Source organism: Cinclus cinclus, chromosome 5, assembly GCF_963662255.1.
Source record: "Cinclus cinclus chromosome 5, bCinCin1.1, whole genome shotgun sequence".
NCBI classification, from domain to species: domain Eukaryota; kingdom Metazoa; phylum Chordata; class Aves; order Passeriformes; family Cinclidae; genus Cinclus; species Cinclus cinclus.
In genome coordinates, this window is record NC_085050.1 from 23230278 (window position 1) to 23243577 (window position 13300).

Genomic DNA, 13300 nt, shown 5'->3' on the forward strand with positions numbered 1-13300 from the left:
TAACATAACCTTGTTCTCAGCTTGCCTTAACAAACAGAGGCCTGCACATGAAGTGTCCTTCCCAAGCTAATTTTGTTTCTTCCTTCCCTTGCTCAGAGATATCTATACCCATTTCAAAGCATCAATCAGGTAGACTGAAGTTTGGCCTGACTTCTATGCAGCATTCAGAAGTGCTGAGGCAGAGGTTTACTGGATCAATTTCAGCCATAATTTTTTATTACTTGAACAGCTTTATGAACTGGAAGATTTTATTTTTTCTTTTTTTTAAGAAGTGGTTAGTCTGGTATCAGCTTATTGTGGCTTTTCTTCTGTGCAACTTCCTGCATTATCACCCTCTGAAATTAGGATCCTGACTTTTCCCCATTACCTTCTGTTTTCTTTTCTGTGATTTGTTTTCCCTTTCTCTGTGTTTGGCCCTGCATCTGACAACCCTAGGCATAGAAGAGCTTTCCCAGCAAGATGCATTCAACCTCGGAGAGGACATACAGCACCCGGAACTACACACTCTTGTCCATAAACTACAGGCTTGGAAAGCTTCCAAAAATAGTTTATCAAGTTAAGTACCTGACATGATTAAGTTATTTACCACTTCTGAAACTTGAGTCTGCCCTATAGATGCTCAGAAGAGTTTTTCACTTTGCTAGAGCACACAGAAAGCATGTACTAATATCTCTTACCATTACACATTCATGTAAAGTGCATTGTGGAGTTAAGGGAAGTGTGCAGTGCTCTGGGCATCCACTAATATGATGTATTTACTTCCCTGTGTTGTCTTGGCACCACCTCTACTCTCCATTGCCACTTTTTCCTTTCCCATGCAGGTATTCCACATGTTCCAGGCACAGGCCCTACAGGCATTTATCCCACAACTACACATTTTACCAAATAGAAAAATATTCATTTTTAACACACTCAAAACCATAGTACTGCACTTATACAAACCAGCACTATGATATTTTCTGGATTAGGAATTACATGTTTTACTAATGTAGCATGGGAAGTGTCCCTGAAAAGACAAACACCAAACAAGAAATGAAATATCTAAGGCAAAACAACCCAGTTTGTTAGACTCCCATCAAGTGGCTGGAAGTTCAGCTGGAGTAAGGTCAAAATCAATGAAGCTGTGTCAGTCAGGACTGGGCCACATTTGACACTACTTGTAGCCAAAACTAGCCACAGCAATGCTTTAGGAGTCAAAGAACAGCCACCACAAGGCAACTGTCTTCAAATTCAATCTGCCCCAGCCCCAGGGAGAGATGTCACACTAGGAGACAGCTGTCTGCAAAGAATATGACAAACCATCCTAGACCCTTTGGGAACAATATAGCAGAGATTAAACAAGGAGGCATTTTTAAAACAAAGACAGACACAGTAAATGAACAAATTTCATTTCTGCACTACAGGGCAGGTATTTCACTCTATTCAGCTGCTTAACGTGCATTCTGCTCAGCCTGTGATTGTTTCTCCAAATGCAAGTCCTAGCTCTTGCCTCTTCTCTACTGCCTGTCTTGGACACCCCCAGACATCTCAAGGGACACCCGGTGGGCAGTTGAACCAAGCTCACTCCAAGGAGGAAATTGAATGGCTCTAATGAACTGAAAAATCATTAACTTTTTAGCAAACAGTTAAGTATGAAACTGTAACTGTGACCATACAACACATTCTGGCAAACCTCTTCTGTAGTCCCAAATTTTGGGAGCTGCAAACAGAGTTTGGAAGAGGATGTTAATCACTGCTACATAAAGCATCTATTCTCCCACTCCGGAATTTAGGCACATTAAAATTCACTTTTACATACCCATTTTTGTTATCTACATTGAAAAGGGTGCTGATTATTACTCTTAACTGTGGAATCTGGGTGCTGATTGCCACTCTTATTTGTGGAATCTTTAGATTTCAAGTCGGAGCACTCAAGCATCCAGGATAGGGATTTAGGTATCTCCACTGAGAATCACTGAAAAACAACCTGACTGCCTAAATACAGCAAGCAGTCTCCCTGTGCAACTGATAGTGGTAATGTGGGCCTGAGAGGATAATCTTTCAAGTTCAATTTACTATCAAGTTTGAATTATTTTATCACCTTCTACCAGTAGACCCTGAATCTGTGAATATTGTGTACCCATGGCTGCCCTAGAAGTGTTATTTCTTTTAAACTGACCCTAAAGTCATCTTATAGGGATGGCTAAATAAGAGACAAATACTCAGTAACTTCACATGGACAATGTTACCTCTACACACACACTGGGGATATAAAGCAATAGTCACCTTTCTAACTTCATAAGCAGTCAGCAAACAGTCAAGCCTGAGACTGTAAAACATGCACTGTTCTTGACACATGGTTTTCAGCAACATGCAGGATTAAAAAAAAATATAATAGCCCAACATTAAAAGTTGCCAGCCTTTAGGATGTACAGCAGGTGTGAACCAGAGATTCTTATTCCCAAAAATCTAAAAATTGGGTTTTTACTTAGAACCCTACAACTCTGTAGGGGTTCACTCTAGTTTTATAGGACTTGTGTTAATCTATAATGTAATTGAATGTATTTTTAGTACATAAATCTTTTTCCCCACTCAAGAGCACAGAAAACACATTCTGATCAAGTAACAGACTTACTGTCTGTATCAGATAGGTACTGCAAAGGAAGAATCATGCTTTTAAGAGGACATCCATTTTAATTTGGTCAAAGATGCTGGTTAAAATCAGAGGCAGAATTGACCACTGCTATAAGTCTTTCTGACTAGTTCATGATTTACTGTAATTTTTATTGTATTAAGAGGGCTATTTTCCCCAGCTGTGCTGTTATTTCAGAACACCAGGCTCTCTTTACAAGAGCAGCACTCCTGATCCCCAAGGGCCAGTCTCACAGCTGCCATTTCTGCCCGGGTTTGAACTAATTTATTTGTAACCAGCTATTAAACTGCCCTCTTGTATCTGCTTGGAGACCAGCAGCAGGCAGGCACTTGGTATATTCCAGCTGCACACCGCAGCAGCACTCCTGAAGAAGAGGACACTTGTGGTTTTAATACCCCTTTGATTTCAACTAGGGAGAAACCAGACATCATGTGACCCAAAGGCTGAGAGACCAGGGAGCCAGAGGAGGTTGCTGCCCCTGCACATCCTCCCACAACCCCAAAGAGAGCAAGAGTGGCAGCTGGAATAGAGCAAGAAACATCTGCTGCTCCCTAGCACCATGTGTACCACATCTCAGGGACTTTCCTAATTATGGGGCTATTCCTGGCTCTAGAAGGAAGGGATTTTATTTAAATTAAAACAGAAAGGAAAAGCACATTGCAGTTTTCTTGTTGGTTTGGAGGCAAAGACAATTCTTTTTATTTCTTGAAGAACTCCTATTTCTAATTCATTAGAGATTATTACACAGAACATTGCACTTTACTGTGGCAGAACAACTATCCACTGAAATAGTTTTCCAGGTGATACAAAGATTAAGAAATGTGCCTGCCTTCTAGGGAGCTTCTTAAGAAAAAAACAAACCAAAACCACCAAGCTACAAACAGAAAACATCACCCTCACTGTCTCCTAGGTTTGAGCTCTGAGGCATGTGCTTTGCTGCTGCTTGCACCACAGATTCATCCAGTGAATACATACAGATTCATCCAGGTCAAACTGATGAGTACACAGAGAGGGAGAGAAGGAATAGGTAGATGGTGTAATAACACAAGATGTGTTTCCTTTGAAAGCTAGACTGAGGATGGTTTCTAGAGAGAGAAGGAGGAAGCACTCCCCATGATATGAACCCAGTTCTGGTCCATTTGCAGTATTAAAACCACGTGGAGCTGGTGTCTGGTTATTCATAAGACTCTCCAAATGACAGGGGATTCAGCTGGATAGATCCCAGGGGAGATGCAGTGCCTGAGGCCAAGGGAGGCAGGTTTCCTTGTTTGGGGGACTGGGTGTCAATCACCTCTGCTGGCAAGTCACTGCCTGTCTCTAGGAAGGCTGCCTGAAAACCCATTAGGGCTTGGCATGTGCTAAGATCTCGATGACATCCCATTACTTTGCTGACTGTAGGTTTTTTCTGCTTCTAAAATCACTGCAAACTTTTTTTATTTTTTTAAGTACTGAATCTCAGAAGGTTAGACAACTGAAATTGCTAATATAATTATCTGAAACTTGAGGTCAATGTAGTTCTTGTCAAGATGCTCATACAGATAATTTCCCTGGAGAAGAAAAAAAGAAGTTTCCACAAAACAAATTTCTTATACTATACTGTGTTTGTGGTGTCCAGTGCCCGTAATTAATGGATTCTATCATATCTGTTTATCAACATTAATATTTGTTTAAATAAGTCAGTTGTTTTGTATCTTTAAATTGAGTTGTTTTTATTTTTGACCTCTTCACTCAGAGAGAAGGTCAAGGCTCTTGAAAACACCTTTTTATTAGGCCACATGTAGAAGCATCTTGCCCTAAGGAGACTTCAGGAGCATTCTATCTAAACAATGATGCATTCCTAGTGCAATAAATTGAGAATAAATTTTTCAGAGTTTTTGAATTACACAACTCCAAAAGAAAACACATGAAGACAAAACAACAAAAATACCTCACAAAACAACATTCAGATTTCCAGGATCTGAATAATGAAATATTGTTAAGAGTGGGAAGAGGAAGAAGACAAAACAATTCAGAAGGGCTGAAAGAAACATACTGTTATTTTCAACAGTGTCTTCTCAGGAAAATCATATTTCTATCGTATTTCTGCATAAACTGAAGTGCTAAATATGATCTCTGGACTGAAGATTAATAATTCCCTAGGTATCTGCTGGACTACATTCTTTTATGGATTAACTGTTCTCAATACCGGGGGATTTTCTGACTTCCCAGAAGTCATATGACTAAAACAAACTGAATTTTTTTCCCCTAGATAAATGTCTTTCTTTCTTTGGGCCTTAACATCTATTATTGGAGCATAAATGCAACGACTGGAGAGCACTGAGCTGTGAAGACCCCACATGATGCTCTCCTCCTACCCTAGATGCAGTGGCAGTGAAGAGCCCTGTCCATGCCCAAAACCACAGATCTCCAGGACAGACAAACCAGCAGGGCTCACTGCACAACTCCTCAGCTGGGAGGTATTCTCTTTACCCACGCTGGCACATAGGTAGGGAGCACCATCAAATGACTGGGATGCAGTGGGACACTTACAAAGCTGTTCATTACAAAAGTAAAAATCTTCATTGAACGTAAAAATCAACATTCAGAAAAGCTTTTCTGTTGTGTGTAGGTAGCTATCAGTAGTTCAGCATCTCCCGACAATCATGTTCTTCTCAGAACATGCACCCACTGATTACTGAAGAGCAATTATTTATAAACTAGCAAGAGGTGCAGTTAGCATTTTTCTAGGACCCTGTATAGGGCATCTGCTGGTGCCTTTCATAAAGCTGCTACAATCCACCAGGAAGCTTCCAATCATTCCCTAGCGGACAAGCAGCTGTGTGCAAGGCCAGTGCTTGTATTTTGATACAATCCACTTCTCCACTGAAACTGCTAAACCACCTCTCTCGTCCCTGGCACCAGCTGAGAAAAGCTGAATAATCCTTCTCTAATTCAGTGGCTGTGAGCAGCCTTTGCTTGTGTACCTGTTTCATCAGGCGAGCTCGGCGAGGCGCTGTCCTGGGACAGGGTGGTCCAGCTGGAGTCCTCATCACTTGGGGCCAGGTTTTGAATCCTGTGGAGGGCACAGTCTGTTTTAGCCCCAGTTTTTGGATGATCTTTCTTTGTTTCAGGGCTTGATGATACTGTGGCAACCTGGCCATCCTCTGGGCTCGGCATCTTGTTCTGTTTCCGGGGCAGGACTTCCCCATTGACGATAACGGTGGAAGCCTGGCTGTTGCTCTGTGCAGACTTATCTTCCATCGCAACAAAACCCTGCTCTAGATCTCGAGCTGATGTCTCTAGATCTGCATAGTAATTCAGGAAGCTCTTGGTCCTCCTCGGCTGCGAGGGTAGTATTTCACAGCCAGAGGAATCCTGTGGGATCGGCTCATTGCTTTCAAACTTCTCAGAAGTTACATTTACGCCCGCAGTGGTACCGAGGTTTTTGTTGGGATCCTGCTGTCCCTGCTCAGCAGCTTTCCTGAGCTGGTTTTCTCCATTCTTCACCAGCTTTATATTGGCAGAGCTGTTCCCCAGAAGGGGCTGAGCTGCTGGATCGGAAAGTCCCATGGCTGTCTGAATGTTAGTCAGCGCGTACTTTTTCCTGCATTTGGGAGGAGTGCTGTTCTTGGTCTCTGTGTGCCTGATCTCTGCATTCAGGAGCTCGTTGTGAGAGGAGCGCAGGTTCAGGGTGTTGGGCGGGGTGGCGGGGCTGTTGCGGTTCACAACGTCCGTCGTGCTGCCGCTTGCCATGAACACTGCCAGCGCGTCCACGCCGGAATCGACTGAAAGGGAAAAGAAACAGTCGTGAAACTCATCCATTACACACACTCTTGTGCTAGGGCTTCTGGTAAAGGCATGTAGCACTTCAGGTAATTGTTTTACAGAAGGAAAATTACCATAACCTAAGTGGGCAAGAGAAGAGAAAAAAGCTTATCTTATGAAATAAAGAACAGAGGGAGAAAAACAGAGTTCATTAGGACCACAAAGATGAGAAAAAGCAGAACACTTAACCCTACACAGGGCAGATTTTTCATTTCTGACTCTGTTGCAGGCAGACTCTGGGACAGCAGGGGTGCCCTTTGCAAATGCCTGAGACTCTCACTGTATTACCCTAACTGTTTCAGTATTTCACCTCTGTCTCAAACAAGGAGGGAAGTAAATCCTCAAGTACTCATCACTAGGAAGCAGAAATTCGAAATATTTCTAAGCAGACTGCAGACACATGCTGCTTCTTTTTCATCTTTGGGTAGTGCTGTTACTGCTAAAGCCTGACTGGCTGGTCAGTTGTTGACTCCTAACATCTGCATTTTCTCTGCTATTTGTCCTTCCTTCTTTCCCCTCCCTCCCTTCCCACCTTCATTTTTCATTTTTTTTTTTTTTTTAGAGAAAGGAAGTAGAGGGTCAGGGAATACAAACAGGAAATTATTTCACAAAGGTGTATTTGATTTCCAGGGGCGGGAAAAAAATCCCTTGACAAAATACCCTGCTGGAATTTAAACAACTTCAAAAAAAGGGCTGACTCCAGAGATGGTTTACTGTTTCTATAGCTCACAAAGTTCAAGCCTAAGGATAAAACATACATCCTAGGGCAGAGTACACATACAACACTGTTAAATAATAGAATTCTTTGTCTGCTTGTAAACAAGTTTCTGATTTTTCTTAGCCGGGGCACAGCTCATATTTTGAAAAAATATTAAATTTATTGAGGGAGCAGTTTTTTAGACTATTAAAAATATCTATCTATGTATCTATATATAGATATATATATATTTTAAAACTTATTAAAAAACCTGTAATTTGTTCCTGTACTGTGTATTTTATGGCTTCCACTAATCTGAACAAGTACTCCATGAACACCTCAATTTAGCACAGTAGTCACTTTTGTTTGATACCTGGCAACTAAATTAGAGGCCAATTAATAAATCACTCCCATCTGCCACAACATGAAACACCCTTTCTGTTATTCCTAATTCTCAGTTATCACTGACTGCTTATATGGCACATAAAAAGGTATCTGGGGCTTATCCAGGAATGAAAAGCTGTAATTTGAGCTAGTTGATGACAGTTCATTCCAGCTGAGCTGTGCTGCATCCTTGTATATTTGATATATGACAGAACTGACAGCTGTACAGATTTATAAGAGATTAAATATATGGATTTTAAAAGAACATATAATACATAAACAGAGTGAAAAGGAACACTTCACATTGTTACCTAAATATAGGCACAGTTGCTAGTGTTCTCTCCTCTTTGATGTGCTGTCAAAGCTGCTCACTTGCAAACATCACTCTGGTTCATTTGAAACCAAGCAGATCAAGTAATAATACCCTTTGTTCCCTGAATCACCCATCCAGCTGTTGAAGAACAATTTCTAAAACTTGTTAAAAACAGAATTTAAACTAAATTTTATAATTTTTCATGTTTTCCAATTTCTCAAGCCCTGGTCAGTCAGTCTAAACCAACTGCAAATTCTTTAGAAGACGGATAACCCCATGCACATGCTGTGCAAAAGCCAACATCTTAGGCAACGGCTAACAAACATCCCAAAACAAACTTTAGCCACAAACTACTTAAAACACAACTATTACAAAATTTAAAGGAACTTCATTAATTACTTCTCAGATAAACACATCATATAAACACTCAGAGCTTTCTGGATCTTGTTCAAAACCAACCGGGTCTAATGTAGGCAAGGTCACATCTGATCAGATGCTACCAAAATGTTTTGCCTTAAGCAGTTTCTACATGTCAACTGGCTGCTTTGTATTCTTTTCTGAATCACTTAAAATCTGATAACGTGAAAGTGACATAAAAAAGTAAAACAATAGGGCAGGATAATTTCCCCCCCTTACTGCCTGACCTTTAGGATTTGTGCAATTGCATGGTATCTAGGGATTTTGCTAGATTACATTTTGCTTCATGCTTTGGCAAATTAAAATAAGCATTCATGCTTTTCACCAATAAATAAATTACTACAATGTGAACAAGACTGAAATTTATTCTTCTCCTTTGTTACAAACGGGCTACTTATGCGATGTTTGCCACTAATTTTGTCACTGAACAAATTTCTTAAAAAATAATCTTCCTAGATAAAGCTTAAGTATTTGCCTGCCAGTTTAGCTTGTCCCCTGCTGTTCTTGTTTCATTGCTCAGAAATACTGTTAAGAATAAGCCCTTGGAAACATTGCAACAAGATGTATTACATTTTACTAATCTGCTTGATAAAGGTTCTCCACTGATTTGATGAACATTGGCACATTGTTCAATGACTGAGCCAAGGAGTCTTTGTGACTTGGGGGTTAAGTTGGCTGGTGCATGACCATGAACAGAAAAATGTCAAAACAAACCCTCCCCTAGACATCATCTCCCCTCCTGACCCCATCTCAGGTGATCCTTTGATCAAACCATCATGATCAAATGATCAGTGAACAGGCAAACAGCAGCACAGGGAGGGCACAGAGTGAAGCAGGCTGTTCTCTCAGGGACCACGAGCCTGCTCGCTGGCTGTCACCCTGCGCTCCAGCCACAGCCTGGGATGCACACAGCCAGCTCCCCTCTGCTCTTGGAAGCAGACACAGATGTGAGAGGAAGGGAGAAGAAATAAGAGAAAAGAAGGCAAAAAGAGAAGAAGAAATACATCTAGGCAGATCTTCCATCTCAAGAGCAGAAGTTGCTACGAAACTAGATGAGGACTAACTAAAGTGCCAGAAAAAATGGTGCACAAGGAAATGCTGGAGAGCACTGAAGAAAGACTGCATAGTAGAACAGTGTAAGGAAGAGCAATAGCCTGTCCCTCCTTCTGTGTACAAGACATAACAATGCTCGAAACACACCACTTTTCCCAGGGGAAGCACATCCCAACTTTCCAATTAAAAACCTCAATAAAATGCAGGAACCCTAGATTCCTGCATCCATCTCCCACAGGCAGACTCCATCCCCCTCTCAGACAGCTCCTTGTGATGACTGCCTGCCAGCAAGGACCATGCCACTGGCACAGGGCACCATATCTTCAATTTCTCTCCCTTCTGCTGAAAAGCAAACACAAATGGACAACCAGACCACAAATCACTGAGTTGACACACATGTCTCAGTTTAAGTGGGGGAACATTGTTAAATTGTGAGTAAAATTAGGGTATTACACTAAAAAAATATTCTGCTCTGGTGAAAAGCTAACGACAATTAGAACATTATCATTGCTGGGAATAATAACATGGTTAAATTGTTGGTTTTTCAAGACAGCACTTAACTTGGTAGAAGATCTGTCATAGCAATTCATTAAGAGTTTCAATTTGCACACTTTTAAAAAGAACTCCCAGCCTCAATTGCAGATTTTTAACATTCTTACAGATATAGATTGAAATACTTTAACCACTATAATGTGTTTAACACAGAGTAATGCCAATTCTCTAAGGATCATAATAATACAAATAACATTACTACTTGAATTGCTTTTATTGATGTCTTTCAATCTTGTCATAAAATTTAGAGCTAGAAGAAAGAGAGAGAAAATGCCATTGCAAACAAAGAATAGCGCATGACCAATTTGTCTTGGCTATCTAATGACTTTTTTGCATCATAATGTCTGAAAGTTTTAAAAAAGCTGAATAGAGAGTTTCTTCAAAAGGCACATTTAAAAAAAAATAAAAGAAGTGCTTTCTCTTTTTCATGTGTAAGTGCAAAATGAAAGTGAAATATGTGCCTGGAAAGAAGAATAGGAAAATTTTATATATTTGCATAGCAGAATCTTTTAAAGGGGCATCTGACCTGGAAGTACTTCTGACATGGCTCGCGGGGCGTCAGCAATGCATCAGGAAATAGATTATAATTTGAAATCTGAAAAGAGGGACCATTTAAGAATTAAAACCAAAGGAAAACACAAAAGAAAAACACCACATTTTAGAAGCTCTTGAGAGATATTAAGCATTCTAAATAAAGCTCACAGCATGACAGTGGGGACCTTTTTAACGATATTTGACAGTCATTAAAGTATGGGAGAGGCTAGTCTGCAGCAACACAAACATGTAATTAAAAATAACTATTATATTTTTGTTAATGTACAAATTTACACAGAGCACAAATTCAAAAATTTTGTTCAGTTTTAGTCAACATACTGTAGTAAAAACTTATATACATTGGAATATAGAAGAATTTTCCCAATTATCCAATTACAGCTTACTCAGGAAACCGCAGCAGCATTGGGAAAAGACAACACAGCAGTAAGGCAGGTTCACAAGAAAATTTGCAGAATGAGATCTAGCATATGAAACTAAGAAGCTGTGCTCTGCATTAGACCCACTACAGAAGCAGAGGGGTGATCTCACAGGAGGGAATCGTAAAAACAAAGGAAGGCAGTAAATTCCAGTATGGAGTATGGGACCCTTTCCCGGCCATCTTCTCATAAATAAACCATTTTGCCCTAAAGTCTCTGTTTTGGATATGAATGACACACACAGTGAGAGACAAGGTACTCATGACAATTTTTGTCATTGCATCTAGGAAACATAAGAAACCCCCCCCCCCCCAAATATTCCCATAAAACAGATTACCCTTCTGCAAGAATATCTCTTGAGTACAAAACATTTAATGAAAACTTCATGCCATGGGGCTACAGCCAAAAATCTTATATTCTTGGGCTTTAGTAAAGTCTAAGCAGCTGTAGAGAACACCTTCATTATACAATGATTGCAGCTAACTCCATTCACTTCAAAGGGTGAATTCTAATGTTAAAACTTTGGTTCTAAAACTGCAACCAGCTAAATGGTAATAGGTAAACAGATGTCAGCCAAAGCATCCTAATAAACTCCAGATTTACATTATTAGCTGAAATCATAATTCACACTAAAAGCTTTCTTAGTATCAAACGTCATTTGATTCTTCTTACCTATATATCTATACAAACTTCAGGCCTAACACTTTCAGAATAGGAAAGGAAAGAAAATATTCAAATGAAGTGCTGTGGTAGATCAGAGACTACAGCCAATGATTTTCTTCTTGCTGCTCCCTCTGGCAATGACATCTTAGCTGGACTGAGCTTGGAAGCTGAAAAGAAAAAGCTCATCAGAGCCAAGAAAGCGAATTATGATAGTGAGCAGAGCAGTTTGGGGAAAGCAAGAGGAGGAAAGGAGCAAAGCTGCAAGCACCTTATACATGGTGCTCTCAAATCTATCTGCAGACAACGCCACATAAATCTCTGCGTTGCTTAGGGTGGAAAGGACCTCTCCAGATCATCAATGCAACACTCTTGCCCAAGCAGGTAATCACAGCTGTCCTCTCTACTACACCCTGGATCTGTCCTCACATCAGAATAAAATCACTTCAACCTGATTGCTAAATCCAGCTTCTCCCATTCCAGCTATTTCCTACTTCACCTAGTCCTACTGAAATCACCATCTGGTAATCAGCTTTGCTGTCCTGGCTCCTCCATCCCCAAGAGGCACCCTGCCAGTCCCTGCTGCCACAATAATGACATTTCTCCTTTTAGAGCTAATCATGCTGCCAACCAACTGCAACAGCCTAGCAGCAGTGCTGTTTCTGTTCTAGTGGTGCTTTTATTAGTGGGAATCCATAAAGCTGATCTGTCTTTATGTGGTGTAATTGAGGGGAAAAAACTTCAGATCCTCAATGAGTTGCAGCACTCAAGTTGAATATGCCTTCCCATTTATAATTTCTTTTTCTTACCCCTTCCCACAAAGCCCATCAAACTCCTCATCCAGAAAAAATTCTGAGACAAGATGCTTCTCAGAATCAGATCCTAACAGATACAGAGAAAAAAAATTAGAAAAAATATTAATGACTAAAAAGAAACTGGCTAAATCCACTATTCCTGTACTTATTTTTATTAAGATAGATTTATCTAAATAATCAGTGTATATTTGACTACCTGACTGGAACTTTATATTGCAGAGAATGTGGGTCATCTTGTACTACTACTCTTAAATCAAGTAACCACATTAAGAAATAAAGAGCAATTCTTCCATTTATATAAGGTACAGCCATGACATGGCATAACGACTAATCCTGCATTTAGTGCAGGAAAAAAACAAGATGGCATGCTAAGTCTTTTCCAAATTCAATTTTTCGCCCTTTGATTAGATTTTTCCCGCATGTAGAATGGAACAGTCTGGTAGGCAAGAGCAGGGTTGTCACAGCAAGAAGATAGAGTGTGTTTTATCTGCTGGCTACTTGTGAGCACAGATAACAAAGACCTTCTGTCATTGGATCTATACATTTACAGCAACGTTTGCTAGGTAAACTGCTGTAATTTTTATAATCCCATTTAAATTAAACTGCTGAACCCTAACATTCCTCTTTTAAAATTGCTGTATAAATTACTCAATCTCTACAATAAAGATTGCACCTCAGACTTATTTGCTAATTTACAAGTATCTCTCCTTTTAATGTAAGTGCCAATACAGGGCACAAGCATAAATGTCATTCTCTCTTAAACAAACACAAACTCAGAAATTGTAACCTGAATTTCTGCAATTGAGATAACTAATAATGCAAGAAGGTCTTCTATATCCTGCAGCTTCGATCTCAAGTGCCATCCAAAAATAACTCTTACAAGTCTGAAGGTAAACAATGTGCAATCAAAGCTGATCAGAAATACCGAAACAAAAGCAAAATGTCCTATGAAACAGAAAGTTAGGATAAGCTGTCTCAGTGAAAAAATGTAACCAAGATGTT

The 13300-nt window shown here is 40.0% G+C and overlaps 1 protein-coding gene across 7 annotated transcripts in view; it reads right to left on the reverse strand.

The window, feature by feature from the left end:
- Positions 1-10397, reverse strand: part of APBB2 (amyloid beta precursor protein binding family B member 2) — a 90908-nt gene extending 80511 nt beyond the window's left edge. For all 7 annotated transcript variants that reach the window (XM_062493479.1, XM_062493478.1, XM_062493476.1 and 4 more), the window contains exons 1-2: positions 10379-10397; positions 5596-6396 (exon numbers count right to left, since the gene is read on the reverse strand). In XM_062493479.1, the coding sequence (XP_062349463.1) occupies positions 5596-6396; positions 10379-10397 (820 nt within the window). The remainder of the gene's footprint in view (positions 1-5595; positions 6397-10378) is intronic.
- Positions 10398-13300: the final 2903 nt, after the last annotated feature.